Consider the following 25967-nt stretch of genomic DNA (forward strand, 5'->3'; position numbering starts at 1 on the left):
ATGTAGTTGAGGAAAGGCTAAATTGATGTTAAAGGGGTAGTTTACCTTTAAAAAAATAAATAAATAAATAACTCAAAATGAAAAGTTAATATAATCAGCATACTGAAGTAAGACGCTTGCTAAATTGAATCCGTTAATAATTCTGTACTGTTTCCGAAATAATCAAGTAACCCTAGCATATGTTTCTCTTCATTCTCTCTTCCTGCAGGAGTTGGGTGTCCGATTTTGATTGACAGGTCTAATGCATCATCTAGGCAAAAGGAGTACTCCAAAATATACATTAGAGCTAACGCAAATAACTCTTACCAGCACAAACAAAATCTAACAAAATAGACTTGGCACAAATCCTGCATGGAGAGAGACAAGATTCCTGGTGATTTTGAAAGCGTGAGCCTTAATAGGCAAAAGTAGCAACCTCGCCAAAGGCCACATTAAGACTCCCAACTCCTGCATGAAGAGAGAATGGAGACAGATGCTGAGAGGGGGAAAGTGAAGAGTAACTTGATTTTATAAAGCTGTAAAGCTACTCTGCTATTCCTCATCTGTCTATTTAGACCCTCTCCTATTCATATTGTGTCTCTTATTCAAATCAGTGCATGGGTGATATGTTTTGCCATATGTTGGGTAAGAAAATATTTAATTTCTTGTGAAAGAGCTGCCTGGTTTCTTTATTGCAAAGTCTGGCTGTTTCTGCTTACTGAAATTTCATAATCTTTTACATCATACACTGTATACCTGCACTTAAAGTGACACTGAGTTTCTAATGCTAACGGACTCCTCCTGCACAAATATGGCAGCCCCCCTAATACAGGAACATGGAGCATCAGACAGGTAATGTAAAAGCATCTTGTAGATACTTTATAACAGTTATAAGTTGCATTCAAAGGCAATATTATGATAGATGTAACAAAAATGAGTTTTCTGGTGTCAGTATCTTTTTAAAGAAGAAGGAAAGTCTAAAATTAAGTAAGCTTAATCAGAAAGTTGTATATAAATACACCAGTAAACCCACAAAGTAATGCTGCTCTGAGTCCTCTGGCAAAAGAGAAACAGCATTTTTTAATAATTACTTAGCAAGTCCAGTTGTTTATTTTTGAATTACTTGTGTTAGATATACCATGACCTGGATGAATGAAAATCTTCATAGTCATACAGCATTTCTTTCCTTCTATTGTGTACACATGGGCTTCTGTATCAGTCTTCCTGTTTTCAGCTTAAACCTCCAGGGCTAGTGCTTGAGCATGCTGAGTTTGCTCCTCTCCCTGCTGTAATCTGAGCCCACAGCTATGTGAACAGGGAGAGACTCAGGCAGGATGTGATGTCACACCAATCTAATATGGCCGTTTACTCAAGTATAGTAAAGCATTATGCGGAATAAATATAGTATTATAGCTTGCACCTTTGTGGCTAATCTATTGGCAATAAACTGCTTCGGTAGCTTTCCTTCTCCTTAAAGCCTTTCTTGGTGGGACAGTCCTGAATTCTGAACGGACACATTATATGCCTGTAATAACCTCTTTAGTTAATGCACATTGGCTCAGCATCTTAATTTGTGTCAGCCCTGTTAAAAATGCCAATTTTTTTGTAGGTACAAGAACCTGGTTCATACAGACAAGATGCATGGGCAATGACTGATCAGGAAAAGCTAGTATCTGTACCAATTCTTCACCAAGAAGGAAATCAGCTTTACAAAAAAGGGGAAACTATTGATGCCGCTGCAAAATATTATGAGGCTATTGCCTGCTTGAAGTCCTTGCAAATGAAGGTGAGTAACTGTAAATTATACACAAGAATTAAATAATTTTTACAACTTAATTATCTTGCTTATTTTATGGTCTCATCTTTTTAGGAGCAACCAGGTTCCCCTGATTGGATCGATTTAGATTTAAAGATAACACCTCTTCTCCTTAATTACTGCCAATGCAAGTTGCTGGAGGGTGATTACTACCAGGTTCTAGAGCACTGTTCATCTATACTCAACAAATACTCTGGTAAGATCTATGCTTAATACCATAGATCTGCTTTAACAGGGAACTGAATTATAAGTAAAATATTTATAGAGAAGCAAATTAACAATGCAGTTCACAAACACATTTGGGGTTAAAGTGATACCGACCCTAAAAAACTACTTTTAAAATATGAAAGGATATTAAAAGTTACCTATAGTTCGTGTTGATTGTTTGTTTTTTGCTGAGAGGTTTGTTTTGCCAATCTCACTGTTCCATCTCAGCCTGTCAGTTAAAGTTTTCAATGCTAACTGACTCCTGTTGCACAAATATGGCAGCCCCCTCATACAGGAACATGGGGCATCAGACAAGTAATGTGAAAGCATTGTGCAAATACTTTATGGCCAAGTTATAAGTAGCTTTCAAAGGCAATATTATGATAGATGTAGAAAAGTTTATTTTTTGGTGTCAGTATCTCTTTAAATTACATTGTAGTTATTGCAGCTATATGCCTCATGCTTACATAAAAGTCTATGTGCTCTACTGATATTGGGGGCTGAAGACCTGGCACATTCATAGAGTTTTGGTTACTGTGGCCCAATGCAGCGCAAAGTAACCTTTAGATACAGCTTGCCTCCCTGTCCATAACGGGCAATTGTTGGTGGCATAGAATTGATGTCAGAACGGGGCCTTCTCTGCACATCGAGGGTAGATCAGGTGTAAACAAATCCCTTCTCGATCTCAGGGCTGGTTTGACCCAGAGGGAGAGATCAAACCCAAGCATCTCTAGTTAAATGCATGCTTCTAACAGAAAAAACATTTTCTTTTTTTAAAACATATTTCAGTAATCTTGAAAAAAAAACTTACACACTTTTATGCAGATTTCTTTCCCCAGTACATGTAAGCAGAGTGAGGTTTGAATAGTTATAAACAAAGCAATGAATAATTTCTTTGTACCTGTAGTACTATACTTTTGACGTTGCCATGGCTAAAGCTGACTTTTTTTTTTTTTTTTTTCCCCCTCTTCTTTGAAGATAATGTAAAAGCATTGTTTAAGAGAGGTCGTGCACATGCTGCTGTCTGGAATGCATCAGAGGCAGAGAATGACTTTTCTCGTGCGGCCTCTCTTGATCCATCACTTGCACCCCTTGTTGCTAAGGAAATGAAGAAACTTGAGGAGCGTTTACATGAAAAAAATCTTGAGGACAAAATAAGATTTCGAAATATCTTCAACTAATTGCAGTTTAGGAACCAGTTTGTAAATAACATACCACATTTATATAGGCCAGTACTACATTGGGTGTTTAATTTGTTTTATTAATACACTAAACATTTAATTTTGGTGCTCTTTGCCTTTTAGTCAGACCATTCGTTTCTGTTATGCAAAGTCCTTTCAGCATCTAGTTGGTAGATAAAAATTGTTTAAATTTATATACATGTATAAAAATACAAAGCAGTGACAAAAGTGGAAACCCAAGATATCATGTGCGGGCATTGCGTTCTGTTTCAGCAAGACATTCTCTCACAAGAGCACGGGCATGAATTATACCTGGAAGGACAACAATTGTTAGTAAAATTAGTATAAAAAAAATATACACACATATATATATATATACACACACACACACACACACACTATTTTTCACTCTGAAGGTCACTGCAACCCATACTTTCTGAATATAGGATCTCACCTCGCTTTAGTCTCTCCATTGCACTTTTACTTCCAGCATACGTTGGCCTGATCTCTCTCCCCATCTCCTCGATTACAGCTAAGAGGTCACTGTATGTACCTTGGGAAACTGCCTGAGACACAGCTGGCTTTGCTCCCTGTGACACATAAGAAATTAACTTAGAAAGCAAAGCACTGGTTGCATTTCAGGAGATTTAATATATTCTATAACGAGCATGCAGTCATTTTAAGGTCATGTCCATTATTGTACCTATCACTCCAACAATATAAAAACATGTTTATCTGGTTATGTGCATCCCTTTACACCAAAACTTTAACTACAGACTGGATTTGGCCCTGTGCTTTTTGTGGCCCCTGGCACTTTATAAATGACAATTTGAATAAAAACTAGAGTACAAAGGTAGTTACTGTATAATTGGCACTTAATGTTAAAAAAAAGTTTAAGAATACTGCTCTACAAATCAAATTGGCGGTGGTTTCAAGGGAACCAAATTATTAACAGGAAAGGTCATTAAAACTTAAAAAATTGTATTTTCTGTCTGCTAGCAATCAGTACAGGTATGCTTAAAATATACTAGCCTTCTTAACCTGTAATTTTCTCTACAAAGTGGTTTTTATCAGCCTGTGTATGATCAGCTTTAAATGGGTTGTTCATCTTTAAATTAACTTTTGATATGATGTAGAGTGATCTGAGATTATTTGCAATTGGTTCTCATTTATTATTATTTGTGGGTTTTGAATTATCTTTTTATTCAGCAGTTCTTCAGTTTGCAATTTCTGTGATCAGGTTGCTAGGGTCCAAATTATCCTAGCAACCGTCCATTGATTTGAATACCAGACTGAAATATGAATAGACGTGAGCCTGAATAGTACAATAAATGTTTAGCCTTAGAGCATTTGTTTTTTAAATGGGGGTAATGATCCCCATTTAAAAGCTGGAAAGAGTCAGAAGAAGGCAAATAATGAAACTAAAAAAATAACGAAGACAAATTGAAAAGATGCTTACTTCTGGTCATACTAAAAAATTCAACTTAAGGTTACCAAAGACCATTTTTATTGTTTAGTAAACTTTTCAGGTCAAACCTATATAACAGAGTATGATATTAGATTATATTGTTTGCTTATAAAGTAATCGCTTCTAGCCTTAAGATTGTAACTTGGTTCAAGTATTTAAGAACAATGGTCTTGCATGTGGGTTAACTGTGTAATAAATAATAATCATCATTATTAACAATGTTTAATGTAGTGTAACACTGCTTGCCTGCTATAATAAATGTATGTGCAGAATGTATTTTATTTATTTTTTTACATGGAAAGGTTTATTTTAGTTGAATAACATCTCCAACTTATAGTTAACCTGCGTGTGCTTTTAAAATGTACTTTTAGTGCTACATTACTTAGAATTTCTCGAAAAGCCCGATTTGCTCTACCAAGCCATTCCACTTTCTATTCACTGCTCATCCTTCACTTCACTGCTTTCCCAGGCTATTTGAGATACTGTGGCTCTCATGTCTTTATCTGTCAATTGTGGAGGAAGAACTTTGATTGTCCTTTCCCAGAACCACTTATACCGACCTACCTTTATAACGAACCCCAGTACACACTTATACTGACCTACCTCTACACTCATATATTAAAACCAAAAACTATTTATTGTTGATTTTTGTATCATATTACCCTTTGATATTATGCTTGTTCAAGAAATCATCCAAGCCACTCTTATAGGCATTGATAGAATCTGCCATCACATCATCACCTGGCAGGACATCCTACAACATAACATGCTTCACCATGAAGGACCATCTACGCTGCTTCAAATGAAAGTTCTGTTCCTCTAATCTAAAGGGGTGGCCTCTGGTGCATTGATAAAATTGATAATGTCTTCTAATGTATATGTAAAAATGAATCATGCTATCAAGGTTATTGGTGTCTCATGGATATAGGCAGGTCCATCCCCAATGAGACCCGACCGAACAAAGAGGTTAACAGTGGAGCAAATAGTTTCTCATGTTTGATGTTGGGAGTCCAACCCTGTAGTTTTACCAGGGGGGGAAGGGAGAAGATGACATCCGTTTGTTCATTTTCTGGAGTTATCAAGGTAGTCTGTCTAGAGTTTCCAGTTTTTGTTCATATCTAATGTAATTTGCTTGTTCCAAAAAGGGGCTGCTCTACTAAAATATACAATTATGTAAAAAGAAGCAGAGCCTCTGTAAAGGAAGGGTAGAACTATTAAAAGAAAAATGTATGGGGGACCTAGAACAAAAGTGAAAATTGAAAGAAAGACTTGAAGGGATAGAGAAGAATCCTGTGGCAAAATAAAATTCAGCCATGGACACAAGCATGTAGTGATATTTTGCCTTTACAGAAGCCACAGTAGGAGTGTGATAAAGGCTGTAAGAAAACATGTCCGCAAAACCAGCATTGTGGAGCAGAGTACCAACAAATAAATTGACTCAGTTGCTGTAAAACTTGTCTAAGGAAGCTTTCTTGGTTACTTATAAAAATGCATCAATGTATGACATGTAAAGGAATTGTTTCTGTCTAACCGCAAAACAGCAGTAGACATTACATATGATGCTTTATTCGTAATAAGTGTTTCAGGGCAAAGAGCTGTCAGACTACATACAGATTCATATTATTAGCTCACATTCACCATCTCTCATGTCAGCTTGCGCCCAGATATCATGCCTCCACAGCTCCCTGAATTCCACCTGCTATATCTCCACCTCTGTCTCGCGCCAGGCTCTTCCTTTTAGTCAAGCCGACGTGCGTTTCGCTGCACCTCATGCAGGGTGAAGCAAAACGTTAGACATTGCACAATATGTCATAATACATTTGCCACAGGTATGGTATTTACTGCAATTAAAAATGCACCCAATATTATTAAGAGAGAATCCTGTCGCTGCGTGTTCAACATGAGATTGAATACACATTCAGAGTGCAAAAAAATCTCAGGACATATGCAGCATTGGATTTTGCAGCACTATGGTGCATCAGGGCAAGAAAACTAGAAACCGTTTTTTTTTTAATAAACCTTGTGCATTCAGCTTTGTGAACGTAAAAGCACACTGTAAATTTTATGATCTGTGGGACTTGAAAGGTTAAAGGCATGTACACATAGAATTTTAATGCACGGCAAGCAACTAAACAGAGGTGCATATTACCCACATAAAAAAATGCAAATAAAAAAAAAACTTGAACTGAATTTGAAAATTAGATTAGCAAGCGGTCACACTCTTACCGGTATAAAGCCCATAGAAGGTGGCCCAAAATCACTAAAGATAGGACGGAAGGTTGAGACAGAGTGCGCTCCTGGTGGGGAAGAAACTGCAGCTCCTGGCACTAAAATGAAAATTAATGATGTAGGTGATAGTCTTATGTATTAATATTACTGGCTGAGCAGAAATGGAAAGCAAAGTGAATAAAAGGTACATACACTACAAAAATCCTTATGCTAGCAGAGATCTTAACCATCCAAAATAAAATATCAGTATATCCCCTTATTCAATGTGACTATGGTTTTGTTTATTTTAGGGAAACAAGGAAAATTAAAGTACTTTAATTTTTAGGGTAGTGTCCCACTTCAATCTGCCCATTAACTTGCTTTCACACTGAACCATTGCATTGGCCCAGATGCAGACACACATGGTGGATTTCACATTTAGGCAACAAAATTCACCACTTGTGCCTTTAGCAAGGCTGACAATAGTTCCAGGTGCAGGCAAGGGAATGGGAAGCCTGTAGTGTAGGGCGGATTCTCGTCTGGCTTTTTTTGAGCAGGTTGAGTTTCAGCCATGTGTACCATTAACCTTAAACTACTTGGTTCTTCAAAACTTTGGTCAGTGGTAAAGGTAATCAGATGACGGTGCATACATATCCCCCCTGCATTATGAACCTGGAAGTCCGAAACAAGCATAGCGTAGGCTATTGGCACACAGGTGTTTTTACCACGATGGAGAACAGTGGCAGTCAAAACACTCATGTCCATCAAGCACTAAATAAATACTGATAAAATGCTAGTTATGTGTGAAATCACATCTCTTCTGAACAGTTTAAAGCCCAATATGATAGTGGCATGTAGAGACCCCCCACAACAACAACAATTGTGCATACAAGCTTTCTTTTTTAACACTTTGGTTGCTGTAAAACCAATCCTTTACATGTAATAAATCCTCAGTTGCTTTACCATTTACATAGACTCCACTCAGGGCATTACCAGTGTTCTGTAATAACATGTGACACTGTGTACTGTAAACACAGAATTTGTATGAATTACGCCTTTACAGGTCAAACCTGCATCAGCACTCAATAAGAATTGTCTATAATCAGTGAGCACACAATGATTTGGATAGGCAGCAGAAGAAATTATAAACACCAGTCTATTTGTTTCTTCCTTGTTAATACGAGAATTCAAGTGCTACAAAGGATGCTGCCAATGCGCACATTTTCTATACTGAATAACAGTACTTTTAGCCATGCAGCAGGAAATTAACTAAAAGATTTACCTAGTTCAGTTAAAGGAACTGTAACACAAATATGTGACATTAAAATATCCCTTCTAATCATTTAGCATATATATCATACAGAAATTTCAATGTTATACTTAATGTTGAATAAATAACATTACCATGTATTGATAGGGCTCAAGCTGCAGATGCTCTTGGGACATCCTTCCTGTCAGCTCCCACCTCCTCCCCTTCCTGTACAAGCTCAGCCTATACACTCCCCTAACACAAGAATCTAGACAGCAGGAGAAAAGAAAGCCTACATAGCCCTTTCTTCTCCCTGAACCGTGCACAGGAAACCCATTAATCACTCTAAAAGCAGACTCTGAAGAGGCTAAAGAATATGCAAAACTAATGTTCAGCTTTAAGGGTGGTGGGCACACGTTAAGATTCGGTAGTGCTTAAAGGAGAAGGAAAGCCCCAGGGCGCAAAACCCCTCCCCCCCTCCCGTTTATTGCCCCCCCTCCCTCTCCCGCTGGGCAAATGCCCCTAACTTGTTACTCACCCCTCTGCGCAGGTCCTGTCCACGGAGTTCACAGTCGCCATCTTCTCCCACGCGCGTCTTCTTCCTTCTCTGACCGGCGTCTTCTGGCGCATGCGCAGTAGGAACAGGTACCGGTACAGCTCTATTGCGCATGACATTCGGCGCATGCGCATGCGCAATAGAGCTGTACCGGTACCTGTTCCTACTGCGCATGCGCCAGAAGACGCCGGTCAGAGAAGGAAGAAGACGCGCGTGGGAGAAGATGGCGACTGTGAACTCCGTGGACAGGACCTGCGCAGAGGGGTGAGTAACAAGTTAGGGGCATTTGCCCAGCGGGAGGGGTAGGCCAGGAGGGAGGGGGGGCAATACACGGGAGGGAGGGAGGGGTTTTGCGCCCTGGGGCTTTCCTTCTCCTTTAATCACTCAGTGACAAATCTCTTCTTCGGGCGATTAATCTCCCCCTGAAATGCCTTCCCGCTGGCAAGAATGCAAATCGATGGCAGGGTGGCATTTGGATTGCCTAGTTTTCTGATGTTGCCTCATGAGGAAACTTAGGAAAACCAAAGCGGTTCGTATGCCATCCCGGCGATTCACATTTCAGGCGCTCTAAAAATTGTAATCTACTGGTTTGCAATGCAGCAACCTATTGGATCTAAGCCCCCATAAATTCATGTAAACTTGGAGTGATTTTTCTGACCACAAGGGGACAGGGCACAAGGGTTGGCTCCTTTTTTGCAGGCTGAGAGAAGCAGATCCACTCCCTTCCTCAAGTGTAGGTTTGTACTTCTCTCAGCCTGCAAAAACACCAAAGGCTGAGAGTAGCTAAGCCAACGCTCCTTGTGCTTGCAGCCATCTATGCGCTTATTATTTTCGGTTATCTCTAGGGTTGCTGATTCTCCGATGAGCCAAGTGTTATATAAAAATGCAGATAGGCAAGAAACTTAATATGAAAATAAATGCACATTGCAAAAGTGTTCAAAGAAGCATCCTGACTAAGTTGCATTAAGTCATTTTGTGGGTTTAGAACCTTCTGGCTTCTGGAGAAGCCATCCTGTAGAAAGTCCAAAAGGTTAGGAACAGAAAGGGCACGTAAGGCCCGAAACGTGTCTAAATCATGTAGTCTGGCATTAAAACTTGATCACAGCAGTACCTGCTCTTCTGAGTGCTCTCCTCATTCTCTATTTGAGGAACAGTAGTACAGAAGTACTTTGGGATGCATTTTGTATTGCGCACATTTTTTTTGTAAAGGTAGGTTATACTGCTGCAGACATGCCTAAATAGAAAATTATATTCATTTCAGTTTCCAAGAGTGTAACTGGAGAGAATGGGTCCAGATGATGTGCTTGTCCTTGAATAAGGAAGCCTGTTCTTGAATAAGGAAGCCTGTTAATTTGCTGAAACATTGAGATGGAGAATGCCTGTCCAGGTATTTAGTTTCTTATGTGTTTAGATCCAGAGAGCTGTGCAGACATTGTTGATTTTTATCTGCATATTGCATTTGTTGTTTTTTTTTAGCCTGCTTCTATTTCAAGTACATTTTAGAATTCCTTATGCCTTGTTTAGATACAGAGCTTAGTTGAACCAACCCCCTCATTCCAGATACAACCTTGATGGCTTGCATCATCGGTGATGACAATTGGTTGTTGGGGAATCCAGAAGCACCTCTGCGTAAGGTAGCCTCTTGGTCACCAGCGAGGTACACGATGAAACAAAGGGTCTTACTAAAATTAAGAAACATCTTAAATCTTGTGTTTTCTGTCTAAGAGATTATATTGTGGTATCAAAAATTAAACCTAGAAACTTTTACTTTGGGAAATTATTAATAATTATTTTTTTCAAGCTTAATATCCAGCATAGATAGTGAGCGCTGGTTATCCCAAAGGTAGACCCGTTAATCCCCAGTGTTCTATGAAAGTGATTTCGTTTATAGCCTTACTAAAGTTTAGCTGGTTAAATGGACAGATTTGGACCATTGTGGGAATTAAATGATTTACATATTTCAAGTCTATGGTGGTGCATTGTGCACACAAATGTGTGTGAAAACACATTTTGTACTTAATAAATGGAAAAAAAAGTAACCCTGGGGGCACATTTACTAAGGGTCGAATATCAAGGGTTAACTAACCCTCGAATGCGACCCTCGAAGTAAAATCGAATATCTAAGTCAAAGGATTTACCGCAAAAACTACGATCGAAAGAAAAATCGGTCGATCAAACGATTAAATCCTTCGAATCGAATGATTCGAAGGATTTTAATCCATCGATCGAAGGATTTTCCTTCAATTGGAAATAGCTTAGAAAACTTATGTGGAGTGTCCCGATAGGCTAACATTGTAGCTCGGTAGGTTTAAAGTGGCGAAGTATGTAGTTGGAAGTTTTTTGTTTTTTTTTAAAAAGAGACAGTACTTCGACTATAGAATGATCGAATAGTCGAACGATTTTTAGTTCGAATAGAAGTCGAAGGTCGAAGTAGCCTATTCGATGGTCGAAGTACCCAAAAAAACTTTGAAATTCGAAGTTTTTTTTACTTTGATTCCTTCACTCGAACTTAGTAAATGTGCCCCTAAAAATTGCACCTCCCCAGCATAAAATCCGATCATTCAAGGAACAAACTTAAATGACCAGTACCATCAAAAATTTTTACAAAAAAATTTGTTAGAATAGAATGGGAAAAAAAAACCAAGACAAATTAAAATAGCAAAGCCTTTATTATAAAATAACTTACAGAAACTCCACTTCCGATACTCTTCAAAAAAAGGCGACATGGCGACCATCCATCCTGCAGCCCTCAATTTCTCCTCCCTAGCTATTCACTGACAGCATGTCCTCTGCCCCGATCTCCTTCTCAAGCTCTTCTCGCTCCTCCTCCCAGGAGCAGCAGTAGGAAGGCGATGTCAGTGGGCTCTACATTGAAGTGAACCAGCTGGGCGATTGGGACTGAACCGGATTATACGGAGCTGGGGAGACCAGACACAGTGTGTGACCCAACCCAGCCTTCTCTTTCCTCATTCTGTCTCTCTCATCCCATTCACCGGCCGCTTCTACCCCATTAACCGACGCTTTCCAGTCTCAAGTCTGCACTAACTTGCGTCCAACCCTGAGCCGGCGACCACAGGAGGACAGGCTTCTCTTGGTGAGCCATGATGCCCCCCGCCTACAGCTGCTGCTCCCTCTGCGAAACCGCGTCCGCGGAACAAAGAGTCCCTTGGGCTGTTGAAGGCAGCTCCGGTGTAGGCTGCATGTGGTGCCAGGGCAGAGGTGGGGTACCCGGCTTGTGAGGTGAAAGCTGAGGTCTGCCCTTGGGGGGACAAATCGTGGGGTCCACTGGCCCCAGCTCCCACGTGTGGACCGACTCCTCCTCCACCACTGCCACCGCCGGGGTTCAGTTTAAATGTGCCCATGTGAGTAGGTTCCAGGAAGCTGTTCTGCGCCAGACTCGGCTCTCTGCGGCTACGCCTGATGCGCGTTTCACCTGCAATATGCAGGCTTTGTCAAAATTGACAAAGCCTGCATGTTGCAGGTGAACCGTGCGTCAGGCGCATTTTAGATTGGTTAGGCAGGGAGATTGAACTAAACTTATAGGCCATCACCTCACAGCTGAACCGGGAGGGGAGCTCTGTGGGTGAAGAGGTTGGCGATCTACAGAGCTTTTTTGGGGTCGAATTTATTCATATTGCTCATTGTGAGCCTTCTTTGTGTACCGCAACTCGACCAAGCAGACCTTGTATGTGGTCAGTTATCGATGCCACTCAACTTACCAGTCTCTTCAGTCTATTCATCTCCCTGTTCCTAACCTTATTTTAATGCTTTCCTGGTCTTACTATTTTTAGGAAAATTTGATTATACAGGAATGGGATCGGTTATCCTGAAATCCGTTATCCAAAAAGCTCAGAATTACAGAAAGGTAATCTCCCATAAACGCCATTATAATTAAATAATCCACATTTTTAAAAATGATTTCCTTTTTATTTGTAATAATAAGACAGTTATGTACTTGTTCCCAAATAAGATATAATGAATCATTTTTGGAAGCAAAACCAGCCTATTTGGTTTATTTAATGTTTACGTGATTTTCTAGTACACTTAAGAGATGGAGATCCTAATAACAGAAAGATCCGTTATCCTGAAAACCCCAGTTCCCACGCATTGTGGATAATAGATCCCATACCTGTATACTCAGATTCTACAGTCTGGAGTACCCAGTGACCATAGTCATTTTCTGCATGCAGGAAGTAAATCAGTTGGATGCTGACTGGCCTGGTGTCAAGAGAAGAATGTTTGATATTGTAGGACGATGTTTGAATTTTTAGTAGGTCTCCAATCTTGAGAATGATCTGTAGGAAGGAAAAATGCCATGCTTCCCAGTCTGTCCTGTGGTAGGAATGTAATTTATCTTCAGATTTTTTTTTCCTCTACCAAAGAATCATGCTCAGAACGAAATAGCTTCTCTCCCTCAAAAGGCATATTAAAGGAAAAGGAATGCTCGAGTTTACCTTCAAAGGCACATTGATATAAACTTTATGGTCTCAGCAATGGGGTCCAGTAACCACAAAATTGCCAGTAGCTCACTAAAGACAGAATTAAAAAAAAAAAAATTGTATGTCATTTTTGCCAAGTCCAAGCTGCAGAGACTCAGACAGACCTACATGAAGGCGCAGAAGCAATGCTCTGAATTTAGCACATGCACCAAGTCCATTACTAGTATAAGATAGAATGGGCAGTGGGTGGGGATAAGCACATGTGCTCATAAAAAAAATTTGTGACAATTATGAAAATGACATAATTGTCGCAGACCACAAAAATAACTCGATGGAGCTCAAATTACAAATACTGTAAGCATTTTTGAGCCCTTCTTTAGGGTGTAATGTGCCAAACTTTTGTGCTAAGCAACCATGGAGGGGGACCAGTTACTCAAAAAAATTATTCCAAATCCTATCAGTTTAGTAAAGCAAAATTAACTTTAATTACACTGTAAACATTATTTGAATCTTGTTTCCTTTCATCTGGGAATTCATAATTATAGCAAGCAGGCAGAAGCCATTTTGTGGACACTTATTATGGAAAGCCTTGTTTGTGCACCAGAATGGGGGACCTGAGGTCCATCCCAATGCACGGATTACAAAATTAAATGGTTAAGAGAACGGGGGGAATGTGGGGATAGCAGGCACATCTAGGAAGTGCTGAATGGAAAGTAATTGCCTGACCCTCTTCTATGCCCAAAAGAGAAGGGACAAGCAATATTTGATTGACAGCTGAGATATGTAAATGAGTTTACAACAGCTATGGATTCCTAAATAAAAAAAATAATTTAGATTTCACATTTAATATGAAAAGGACTTTTATTATACGGATTTTTATGTCTGGGTGACAGGTCCACCTTAAGCAATTAATTTTTATAAGCGGTATTTGCAGATTCTTATCTAACAGATGTGTCCCAAGTGACACTGACCTAAAAGGAAATGATCATGCTCAAAGTAGAAATAGGACAATGAAGATCTTCTGAAAAGCGATACATTCTGATTAGTTTGAGGGCACAACCTATGTATTCTGAGCTTTGTAGTCCTCTCCAACAGGCAAATAAAATCCCCCAAAATATCTACTACTTTCCTAACACATTACTGGCATCAAATGCTTTGTAGACGTACAAACATTAATTTTTCAAGCTAAAGTAAAATGTTCACAAATCCAACCATGCCACATTAAGTTAAAGGTAGTAAGGCCTAAAAGTATGTTTGATATTGTAGTGATTCGGTTGATACTATAAAATTAAAATAAACCAAAGGAGTATCTCTTGCAGCATAAGAAAAATAGGATGAGCAGCTATATCAAGCAGTGACGTATCGCTGTACTTCACAGGTTCTGACAATTCCCACCAATGAGCAGTGAAATACCCAGAATTCTTACTTGTGCCACTGTCCTTAACGAAAACTTTTTTTATATTTAAAACCTTCTGTTCCAAATTATATACTTAGTTACCTGGTGTGCCAGGGGCACTATTGCTCCCAGATGGCGCCGGGGCGATGGGTTTATACGACATCTTCTAACTTGCTACGCTCGCCCTTGGACTTTTGACACTTTAACACGTAAACGATAACTGAAATGAGCCTCTTCAGCAAAACCGGATTACCCTCTAGGGGACCTGGCAAGAACCTGTCAAAATGAGTCAAATAAATGAATGGATCCAGGATATGCTCTATCCGTTTCTTTAAGATAATGGCAGTCCTCGCCGCTCGGAGTCAAGCACAGAAATTCCGCTGCCTGAGCAACCTACCATTTATTAGCTTTGCCTCAGCATCCTGTGGGGGTACTAATTACATCCTGTCTTCAAGACCATAAGCGTGCGTGCGTGCGTGCGTGCGTGCGTGCGTCTGACGGAGGGAGGCGGGGTTTTAGGGTAGTAGCTGGCAGTACCTGACTGAAATAGACTATTACGCACACGCTCCGTACGGACGGGGTGGGGCAGGCGTGGACTAAAACAAGTTGGCGCGACAATCTAACATATTAAATTGTGTTTTTAGTTACGTTACTTTATGTATTGTTATGGTGGTGCATGTACAGTAAATGATAGACTTGGGTTTTGCTGTTTAATATGGATGAGCACTAATTGCAGCATTGTAAGAGAAAATTTAGTAATAACAGATTTCATCTTTGCTGGACCTATAGCAGCATCTCGAACAATGACATAACTAGTGGGTGGGTTGGGTTGCTACCTGGTCGGTAAAAGGGGGGTGCACCGGTGTCGTGGGAAAGGACGTTACAGATTCTGATAAAGTTAAAAGGTATCAGTAACGCGCCATCCACTTATAAACGTGCCTGTAAATTTGCTGTTGATGTCCGTCCTGGCTTCTCATTCACGTCCTGCATCAGGGCCCCCAGCACCAAGCTCTCTAACGTCCATGAGACTGCACAACAAAAGTTGCAAAAATAATCTACCATGTAATCTATTATTATTATCATCTATTGCCAGGATTGCCACATTTTCTGGAAAAAAATACCAGCCTTCCTATATATTTATCTTTTTTCTTTATTAATAACATTGGGATCAACCATTATTTCTACTGGCCATAGGGTTGCCACCTTTCCCTGTGGCTCCAGCCGGACAGGGGGCGGTCCCGTGACGTCAGTGGGCGGTCCGTGACGTCAGTGGGCGGTCACGGGGCGGAGCTATGACGTCGCGATCGCCGATTGGCCGATTGCAGCGTCAATCAAGCTAATCCCGCCCGGTTTTCCTTATTTGGAAAACCGGGCAGGAAGCATTGAACCGGGCAGCCCTTCAAAATACCGGGCTGTCCGGTTCAAAACCGGACAGGTGGCAACCCTAACTGGCCAGGTGGCAACCCTATCTATTGCAGGTCAGGGTTGTAAGGGGGAAAGCTAGTAACTACATCAATTGTGCTCTCTCTTAATATTGCTGTCAAATAGTATATTACCAACACTTAATCACCTTCAAGTTAATTTTTAGTATGTTATAAATTGTCTAGTTCTAAACTTTTCAAGTGGCCTTCGTTGTTTGTTTATATTTTATAGTTTTTTAATTAATTGCCTTCCTCTGACTCTCCAGCTTTCAATTGGGGGTCACTGACCCTATTTAAACCCAAATGCTCTAAAAGTTAACAAATATATTGTTACTGCTACTTTTTATTGCTTATCTTTCTATTCAGGCCTCTCTCAGAAAAGGTGGCAACCCTAAGTCTCTCATTTAAATCAATGCATGTTGCTAGGGTTATTTGGACCTTAGCAACCAAGCTGCTGAAATTACAAACTGAACAGCTGCTGAATAAAAAGCTAAATAACTCAAAAACCACAAATAATAAAACACTAAAACCAATTGCAAATTGTATGACTCTCTACATCATACTTAAAGTTAATTTAAAGATGAACAACCCCTTTAAGGCTGACGAGTTTGTTGAAAAGGTGAGGAGGTTGGTGTGAGAGCTGTGCAAGGATGTTGTGCAATACTGTGTTCGTCTTGTCTCTTGATCTTGTCCTGACTGCGTGTGTAATTCAGTCTAAACTTGGCCATAGACACAGATACCATTGTACGAAACAAAGGTTTACAATTTTCGGACTGTCTGTGGAGTGTCCCAACATTTTTCATATGATGAATGCTTTGGTTCCACATATTTTTATGCAATCTTTTTGTTCAACTCACTGAATTAAAACTGAAAGTCTGCCGTTCAAGTGCATCTAAGTTGTTTCATTTAAAACTAATTGTGGTAATGTACAGAACCAAAATTAGAAAAAAGGTGTCTGTCCAAATATTTATGAACCTAACTGTATATCACTATAACTATAAGATCTCTGCATCTGTTGCCTATCTGACAATATCAGTGGGAGATTGTCACTACTATTTGTTTGACGTATGAATGCTGTCTGTCAATTAATGGATGAGCATTGTGTGGTTCACTTTACTACTTTATATTAATCTGAATGGTTAGTTGCATGTTAGAACCTTGATAATGGGCCAAATATTGGCCTAAAACGTTGCAATTATGCAGATCATAAAGCTGTGAGAAGCAAATAAAGGCTTTTTAAATATATTCTTTGAGGGTGCTGTCTGCTACATTTGGGAAACTTGCAGGTCAGAAGATTTGCATGGATGATCATTTGTCCGACATACTGTATCTGCACCTCTATGGCCAGCTTTACCACACCACAATGCATCTAAAGTGATACAGTCATATGAAAAAGTTTGGGAACCCCTCTCAGCCTGCATAATAATTTACTCCACTTTCAACAAAAAGATAACAGTGGTATGTCTTTCATTTCCCTGGAACATTTGAGTACTGGGGTGTTTTCTGAACAAAGATCTTTAGTGAAGCAGTATTCAGTTGTATGAAATTAAATCAAATGTGAAAAACTTGCTGTGCAAAAATGTGGGTACCCTTGTAAATTTGCTAATTTGAATGCATGTAACTGCTCAATACTGGCAACACCAAATTGGTTGGATTAGCTCGTTAAGCCTTCAACTTCATAGGCAGGTGTGTCCAATCATTTAAGGTGGCCAATTGCAAGTTGTCCTTTTGTTTTGACTCTCCTCTAGAGTGACAGCATGGGATCCTCAAAGCAACTCTCAAAAGATCTGAAAACAAAGCTTGTTCAGTATCATCAATTAGGGGAAGGCTACAAAAAGCTATCTCAGAGGTTTCAACTGTAAGGAATGTAGTGAGGAAATGGAAGGCCACAGGCACAGTTGCTGTAAAACCCGGGTCTGGCAGGCTAAGAAAAATACAAGAGCGGCAAATGTGGAGGATTGTGAGAATGGTTACAGACAACCCAAAGATCACCTCCAAAGACCTGCAAGAGCATCTTGCTGCAGATGGTGTAGCTGTACATCATTCTACAATTCAGTGCAATTTGCATAAAGAACATCTGGATGGCAGGGTGATGAGAAAGAAGCCCTTTCTGCACTCACGCCACAAACAGAGTCACTTGTATGCAAAAGCTCATTTCAAGCATCAGTCACAATGTTGAAGTTACGCAGGTTATTCCAACAAGACAATGACCCTAAACACACTTGGAAATCTACAAAGGCATTTAGGCAGAGGGAGAAGTACAATATTCTGCAATGGCCATCACAGTCCCCCGATTTGAATATCATGGAAAATCTATGGGATGATTTGAAACAGGCTGTCCATGCTCGACAGCCATCAAATTTAACTGGACTGGAGAGATTTTGTATGGATGAATGGTCAAAAATACCACCATCCAGAATCCAGACACTCATCAAAGGCTATAGGAGGCGTCTAGAGACTGTTACATTTGCAAAAGGAGGCTCAACTAAGGGGCATATTTATCAAGGGTAGAATTTCGAATTGAAAAAACGTCAAAATTCGAATTCAAAAAGACCAACCGAAATTAAGTCGAACTTTTTTTTGGTCGAATAGGTCAGTTTTTGATCGAATAGGTCTGTATTCGGCCAAATTAGAATCGTACAAATCAAATTAATAGCATATTTGATCGAATTCGATTCGAAGTTTCCCCCAAAAAAACTTAGATTTTTCAAAGTCCACCAATTAACTCCATATGGGTTCTAGGAGGTCCCCCATAGGCTAAAACAGCAATTCGGCAGGTTTTAGGTGGCAAATGGTTGAATTCGAATTTTTAAAGAGGCAGTACATGATACATTTCGAAATTCACATTTTTTGCAAATTCAAATCGAATTTATACTATTCCCTAGTCGAGGTACACAAAAATAACTTGAAATTCAAACTTTTTTCATTCGAAAAAAAAAAAATTCACCTCGACCTTTCATAAATCTGCCCCATAGTATTGATGTAAAATCTCTGATGGGGTGCCCAAATTTATGCACCTATCTAATTTTGTTAGGATGCATATTGCATATGTTCTGTTAATCCAATAATCTTTAGGTCACTGCTGAAATATTACTATTTCCATAAGGCATTTTATACAGTATATTAAAAGGAAGTTGCTACTTTGAAAGCTCAGCGAATGATAAACAAAACTCCAAACAGTTAAGAGGGGTTCCCAAACCTTTTCATATGACTGTACTTGTATATTATAGGTGGAAATCTTGCCAGTTTGCTATTCACATGTGCCACTATTCACAGCTGCATGAATACATAGCATTCCACCCATGAGGGTGATGTAGTGAACTTGATATGCAAGTTGTAACTGTAGGTGTATTATAGATATAGATACATATGATGTATACAGGGCTGCCGTCAGAATTTTTTTGCCTAGTACAAGTTACTTATAGGGCCCCCATGAACATAAGTACAAAAATGTTTGGCCGCGCCTATTGCTTGTGCTACACAAATGATCAACTAGCAGGTATGTGGGATTTTCTAGAATAAAAGGTTTTAACTTGTTGGAAGTATTTTTTTACTACCACGGTTACTCTGATACAAACTTACCAGTTGTACTGAAACAGGGGTGTAACTAGAGGGGGAACAGTCAATGCATCTGCTGGGACCCAGGAACTATAGGATGCCCCGTGGGAATGATAAGCAGCTATATGTTAATAGAAAATTTCTTGTTGGCAAAGTTTACGGGCCAAATGATCTTGCTGTGGTCCAGAAACTAGTAATTCCACAGCTAAGAAGTTCTTGTGAGAGGCACTCATGTAATTCAGTAAATATATCCCAATATAAACAGCTGATGTTACTGTATGATAAGTAGTTCATAAAAATAGTTCCATTAATTAATGTGCTAATTAACAGTTCAGTTCACATATTAACTCTCACATGCCCGTATCATGACATTACTGATATAAAATTAGTAATAGCTTTACTGGAGCAGTTGCAGTGCAGACATGTGGCCACTAAATAGGGCTGGATACCTTTTAGTTAAAATATAGAAGGCTTTTGATATTACTCACAAAGATAATCCAGGGACAAGTCTAAATGCCCTTTGCAGTTATGAAAGATTTTTTTCCTTTTCTGAGGCAAAGGGTCAGCTTCAGGTGGGGTTTTTAAGATCCCTCTCAATCAATTGCAAGTCTGCAACTTGATGATGGACTTTTGGAAATTTGAAGAAGAATAAACGGATTTGCACACATATTATTTTCTGCAGTTGGGGAAATTCCCCTTTTTATATGCCACCAACAGAATCAATGTTTCGGGAGGGGGTTACATTTTCATTGAGACCTTTGGCCCAAAGGGGCAAATTCACTAAGATTCGTAGTTGTGCCAGGCGTAACTTCGCCACACTTCGCCAGGCGTAGTTTCGCTAGCGCTCCGCAAATTCACTAAAATCCGAAGTTGCGCTCAGGGGTAGCGTAAGGTTGCGAAGTTGCGCTAGCGTTGATTCGCTAAGCGAAGCGAAGTTATGCTAGCAATGGTTAATTTGCATACGGCGCCAAATTCAAATTTCAATGGAGGAATATGTAGCAGCACTACAAATGCCAGGGAAACCTTCAAAACATCAAATAAAATTTGTAATTTTGTCCTACAGATGTGCCCACTGTATAGTTAAGTTGCCATGAGTTAGGAAATGTAGGGGGGAAGGAGGGGAGCCCCAAAATTTTTTTCGATCTTTTTCAGCATATCACCCATAATATAGAAAAAACGCCAGCGTTTTTTGGGACTTAGAAAAAATGTTAACTTTCTTTGAAGAAATCCCTATCTACTCTATTGCGATTCGCCTGGTCTGAGGTGGCGAAGGAAGTCTAGCATAAAAGGTAGCGTTCAGAACAATGCGCGCGTTAGTGAATTTGCATAGTTACCTCCGTTGCGCAAAGTCGCCAGGCGTAAGGGTGCGAAGTTACGCCAGGGAAGTTAACGCTAGCGTTAGGCGCTTCGGCGCATAGTGAATTTGCCCCAAAGTGTTCTTAGTTTCTAGATCCAATAAGCCTCACGTCTTAATAAAGACCTTTTGTTATCATTACCTGAATCTCTGTGTGCAACCTCAAGGACCTGCCATCTCAGTTGGGAAATGTTATGTTTTACTTCAAAAAAGTACTTTGCCAATAAAGTCTTTTTTTAAACTTCTCTTTTTCTTTCTCTTTTTTTCATCAGTGCCTTCCCCTTTAACCTCTGCTTTAAAATTCCTTATAACACTCTTATGTTCGTTCATCCTTATCTTAAATGCCCTGGACGTCTGACCCACATAACAGAGCCCACATGGACACTTAATAAATAGGTCACACCCGCTGTTTCGCATGTGGCAATTTTTTTTTATATAATATCATACCCTTAGCTTCTATTTTTACATACTTCACCTCTGATAACACCATTACAATGCCCACAATTAAAACACGGAAAGGTGCCAGTTTTACTATACCTTACTTGTTGGGTTGTTTTTTTCTAATAGTCTGTTCTGATAATTCCATCCGCTATACTTTTGCCATTTTTGTAACTGAAAAGGGGGTTTTCATTAAACAGTTTTACAAATGTTTTATCATTTTGTAAAATTGGTCAATGATGCAATGTAACTCTTCTAATAAAGGCAGAATGGGGACCATATGTAGCTACTCAAACTGTATTCTGTTTTTTTTACAATCTTACCCTTTTCTTTTAGGAGGTCTTTCCTATCAATATCAAGAACCTCCCTATTAGTTTTTTCTGGAAAAAAATACCAGCCTTCCTATATATTTATCTTTTTTTTCCCAACTAATAACATTGGGATAAACCATCATTTTTACCGGCCAGGCCGGTAAAATACTGGCCAGGTGGCAACCCTAGGCCTGCAACTCACCCCTATCGTACCCCCTTTCACAAAATTTGTTCAACAATTAAAGTTCATCTGATGATGTAATTCTTCTACCCCTGATAAACTGGCTTTTTGGAAGTCCCCTTGTGGACTGTGGGGGTCAAAACTAAAATAATTCCATTTCAAAATGAAAGCCAATTTTTCATTTGATAAATTCTCCCTGCAGCTGTCACGACCGGCACCCGATACCAGAACAAATGCCAAGCACCCTGGTCTCGGCTCGGCTTCACCAGTAGTGTGACCACCGTTGGGCTTCGGGAGGAGCCCTCAGCTTACTTGGGTGCCACCTGGACTTAACGAGGGGAGCAAGGCGAGATGTTCTGGCTGGCGAAGGGGCACGGCTGTTAGCAAAGTCTTTTTGGGCCGAAGGTCACGGTACAAAAGGATTAGGCAGAAGGATGGTCAGACAGGCTGGGTCGAGGCAGGCGGATATCAGAATCGTCAGGCAGGCAAGGGTCAAACCGGGTTGTCAATCAAGGGGTTAAACAGGAAGAGTTGTCGTGTGCAGGCGAGGGTCAGGATACAGAGTTCAGAGTAGTCAGGATACAGGCAGGGTCAAACACGGATAATCAAGGTACAGAATAACAGGAACAGATGCACTAAGGCTCAGAAGCACCAGGAAACAAGTCCTATCACGGGCACCGGCTGGGAAACAGAATGGGCCTAAAATAGGTTCAAATTTCGCGCCAAAGGGGAGTCAAAAACGTGCCTGCGCCTTTAAAACGTGCCTGCGCCGGCTCGAGGACCATGCGGCGGGGGCGTCCCCGCCACATAGGTAAGTTTCTTACATTATCCCCCTCTCCAGGGGGGGCCACTGGACCCCCAGGCTTGCAAGGAAACTTTTGGTGAAATTGCTTCCTTAGACGGTCAGCTCTGATGTCATCAACTGAGACCCAGGAGTTCTCTTCAGGGCCAAAGCCCTTCTATCTGGTAAGATATTGTACCTTACCACGCACAAGGCGGGAATCAAGGAACTCCTGGATCTCAAATTCAGGCTGACCTTCAACCAGCACAGGGAGAGGAACAGGAACAAAACGAACATGGTTAGCAGGTTTTAACAAGGAAACATGAAAAGAGTCTGAAATCTTAAAATTAGCAGGTAACTTAAGACGAACACAAGAAGGGTTGATAATTTCAGAAATGGGGTATGGACCAATGAATCTAGGCCCCAATTTGAGAGAGGGAACCTTCAGTTTAATATTCCTAGTAGAGAGCCATACTGAGTCTCCTAATTTATATTGGGGTGCTTCTCTACGGGTTCTGTCAGCAGCTTTTTTCTGAGCTGAGGAAGCTGCTGACAGAGAGTCGTGAACCTGCGACCAAACCCTAGAAAAACGGTCAATACAAGAATTAGCAGAGGGAACAGGGGAACCAGACCCAGAAAATGAAAATGCCCTGGGGTGCAACCCATTAACCACAAAAAAAGGGGAATCCCCTGAGGAGGAATGGGTAGCATTATTGTATGCGAATTCTGCCCAGGGTAAAAGTTCTGCCCATGTGTACTGGTTATCTGAAACATAACACCTGAGGTATTGCTCAAGGGACTGGTTTACCCTTTCGGTTTGACCGTTGGTTTGGGGGTGATAAGCGGAAGAAAAGGATAATTCAACCCCAACCAAAGAACAGAAAGCACGCCAAAACTTTGATACAAACTGAACCCCCTGTCAGAAACAATATTTTCAGGAAAACCATGTAACTTAAAAATGTGAGTGACAAACAGATCAGCCAAGGTTTTAGCAGAAGGGAGGTGTGGATAAGGTACACAATGGCTCATCTTGCTAAACCTATCCACCACCACCCAAATCACAGTTTTCCCCTGTGAAGGAGGTAAATCAACAATAAAATCCATCGAAAGATGGGTTCATGGCTTTTCTGGAATAGGTAAAGAAATTAACAGACCCTGGGAAGAATTTCGAGAAGTCTTGGATCTCTGGCAAACTGGACAGGAATTAACAAAGGCCTTAGCATCCTGTTTGAATGATGGCCACCAAACATGACGGGATAACAGGGATACCGTTTTAGCAATACCTGGATGTCCTGCCATTTTAGAATCATGAACTTCCCTTAATACTTGCTCCCTTAACTCCTGTGGTACAAACCATCTCCCCGAAGGGGTATCTGTAGGAGCAGATGTTTGAAGAGGGAGCAACAAAGAAGAAAAGTCAGATTCAAGGGTTGTTATGATCATTTCTCTGGGAATGATGGGAGTACACTCACTAGAGTCAGAAGAAATGGATTCAAAACTCCTAGAGAGTGCATCCGCCTTGGCGTTTTTAGTCCCAGGCCTGAAAGTCAAAGAAAAATTAAACCTTGTGAAAAATAGAGTCCACCTAGCCTGCCTCGGATTAAGACGTTTAGCAGACTCTATATATAGAAGATTTTTGTGGTCAGTATAGACCGTCACTGGATGTTTAGCGCCCTCAAGGAGGTGCCGCCATTCCTCAAAGGCCCACTTAACTGCCAACAACTCCCTGTTACCTATATCGTAATTCACCTCAGCAGGTGAGAATTTCCTGGAGAAAAAGGCACAGGGATGTAATTTGTTGGTAGTCGGGTGCCTTTGAGAAAGGACTGCCCCAGCTCCTACCTTAGAGGCATCAACCTCAACAACAAAAGGTAGTGCAGTATCGGGGTGTCTGAGAATGGGGGCTGAACTGAATTCCTTTTTGAGGAATTCAAATGCTTGAATGGCCCCGGGGGGCCACATGCTGGGGTCAGCACCCTTTTTAGTCACTAGATTAGTGATGGGGGCCACAATGAGGGAAAATTTTTTGATAAACTGCCGATAATAATTAGCAAAACCAAGAAATCTTTGGGTTGCACGTAACGAAAGGGGTTGGGTCCAATCCAGGACTGCTCTCACCTTGCCTGGATCCATTTCTAGACCCTTGCTGGAAATGTTAAACCCCAAAAACTGAACAGAAGAAACCTCAAAAGTACATTTCTCTTGTTTCGCATAAAGATTATTCCCCCTTAGCCTTTGTAAGACTTCACAAACATGATTTTGATGTTCCTTCATGTTGGAGGAAAAAATAAGAATATCGTCTAGGTAGACCACTACGAAGATCCCCAGCAGGTCCCGGAAGATGTCATTGACAAACTCCTGGAACACTGCGGGGGCGTTACAGAGACCAAAAGGCATAACAAGATACTCGTAGTGGCCATCCCTGGTGTTAAATGCAGTCTTCCACTCATCACCCTCCCTGATTCGAATCAAGTTATAAGCCCCCCTAAAATCAAGCTTGGAAAAGACTTTTGCATTTTTAACTTGATTGAAAAGTTCAGAAATTAGAGGGAGAGGATAGCGATTTTTTATGGTAATCTTATTGAGCCCCCTATAATCAATACAGGGGCGAAGACCACCATCTTTTTTCCCAACAAAAAAGAAGCCCGCCCCCGCAGGGGAACTAGAAGGTCTGATGAAACCCCTTTCTAGGTTTTCCCTTATATACTCCTTCATTGCCTGGGCTTCGGGCAAAGAAAGAGGGTAGGTTCTACCACGAGGAGGAGCCAGGAATAAGGTCAATTGGGCAGTCATACTGCCGGTGTGGAGGTAGAGTTTCAGCAGCTTCAAGAGAAGTAGTTGCCACCACTGAAGGAAAGCAAACCCCACCACACTTGGGACCCCATTGAACAACCCCCTATGAGACCCAGTCAATCAGAGGGTTATGCCTCTGGAGCCATGGTAATCCTAAAATTAGGGGAGAGGAAGCACCCTCAATGAGGTAAAAAGCTATCTCCTCACAGTGCAGATTGTCAGTACACATAGAAAGAACAACAGTTTGTTTTGAAACCACACCTGACCCTAAAGGTCTTTTATCCACTGCCCATATCCTCATGGGGGTAGTTAGAGAAACCAAGGGAATTTTGTATTTGGTTGCAAAACCAGCATCCAGAAAGTTTCCCTCCGCCCCAGAATCCACAAATGCGGACACCTTGACAGAGCCGTAGGCCAGGTTAATTTAACTGGAATCAAAACCTTGGAGGCAGATTGGGGAGAAGAAACTCCTGCACCCAAATGGAGCTCCCCTTCTCCATTTAGGCTTCGGAGTTTCCCGGCATCTTAGAACATTGGTTCAGAAAATGTCCCTTTTCACCACAGTATATGCAAAGACCCAGAGAACGCCTGTGTGCCTTTTCCTCAGGAGTCAGGTGGGATATGCCTAATT

General features: G+C 40.6%; 2 protein-coding genes across 2 annotated transcripts in view; one reads left to right on the forward strand and one right to left on the reverse strand.

Annotated features, from left to right (window-relative positions):
- Window positions 1-4927, forward strand: part of aip.L (aryl hydrocarbon receptor interacting protein L homeolog) — a 33231-nt gene extending 28304 nt beyond the window's left edge. Inside the window, exons 4-6 of the mRNA XM_018225563.2 lie at window positions 1589-1765; window positions 1850-1991; window positions 2981-4927. Of these exons, the coding sequence (XP_018081052.1) occupies window positions 1589-1765; window positions 1850-1991; window positions 2981-3183 (522 nt within the window). The 3' untranslated portion in view covers window positions 3184-4927. The remainder of the gene's footprint in view (window positions 1-1588; window positions 1766-1849; window positions 1992-2980) is intronic.
- Window positions 3243-15028, reverse strand: LOC108696309 (cyclin-dependent kinase 2-associated protein 2). The gene is made up of 5 exons (XM_018225564.2): window positions 14897-15028; window positions 14602-14775; window positions 6878-6978; window positions 3638-3773; window positions 3243-3495 (listed from the first exon to the last, which is right to left on the reverse strand). Exons 2-5 carry the CDS (start codon window positions 14660-14662, stop codon window positions 3428-3430), a joined length of 366 nt encoding a protein of 121 aa, XP_018081053.1. The 5' UTR covers window positions 14663-14775; window positions 14897-15028; the 3' UTR covers window positions 3243-3427.
- Between the last annotated feature and the right edge of the window lie 10939 nt (window positions 15029-25967).

Source organism: Xenopus laevis, chromosome 7L (assembly GCF_017654675.1).
Source record: "Xenopus laevis strain J_2021 chromosome 7L, Xenopus_laevis_v10.1, whole genome shotgun sequence".
NCBI classification, from domain to species: domain Eukaryota; kingdom Metazoa; phylum Chordata; class Amphibia; order Anura; family Pipidae; genus Xenopus; species Xenopus laevis.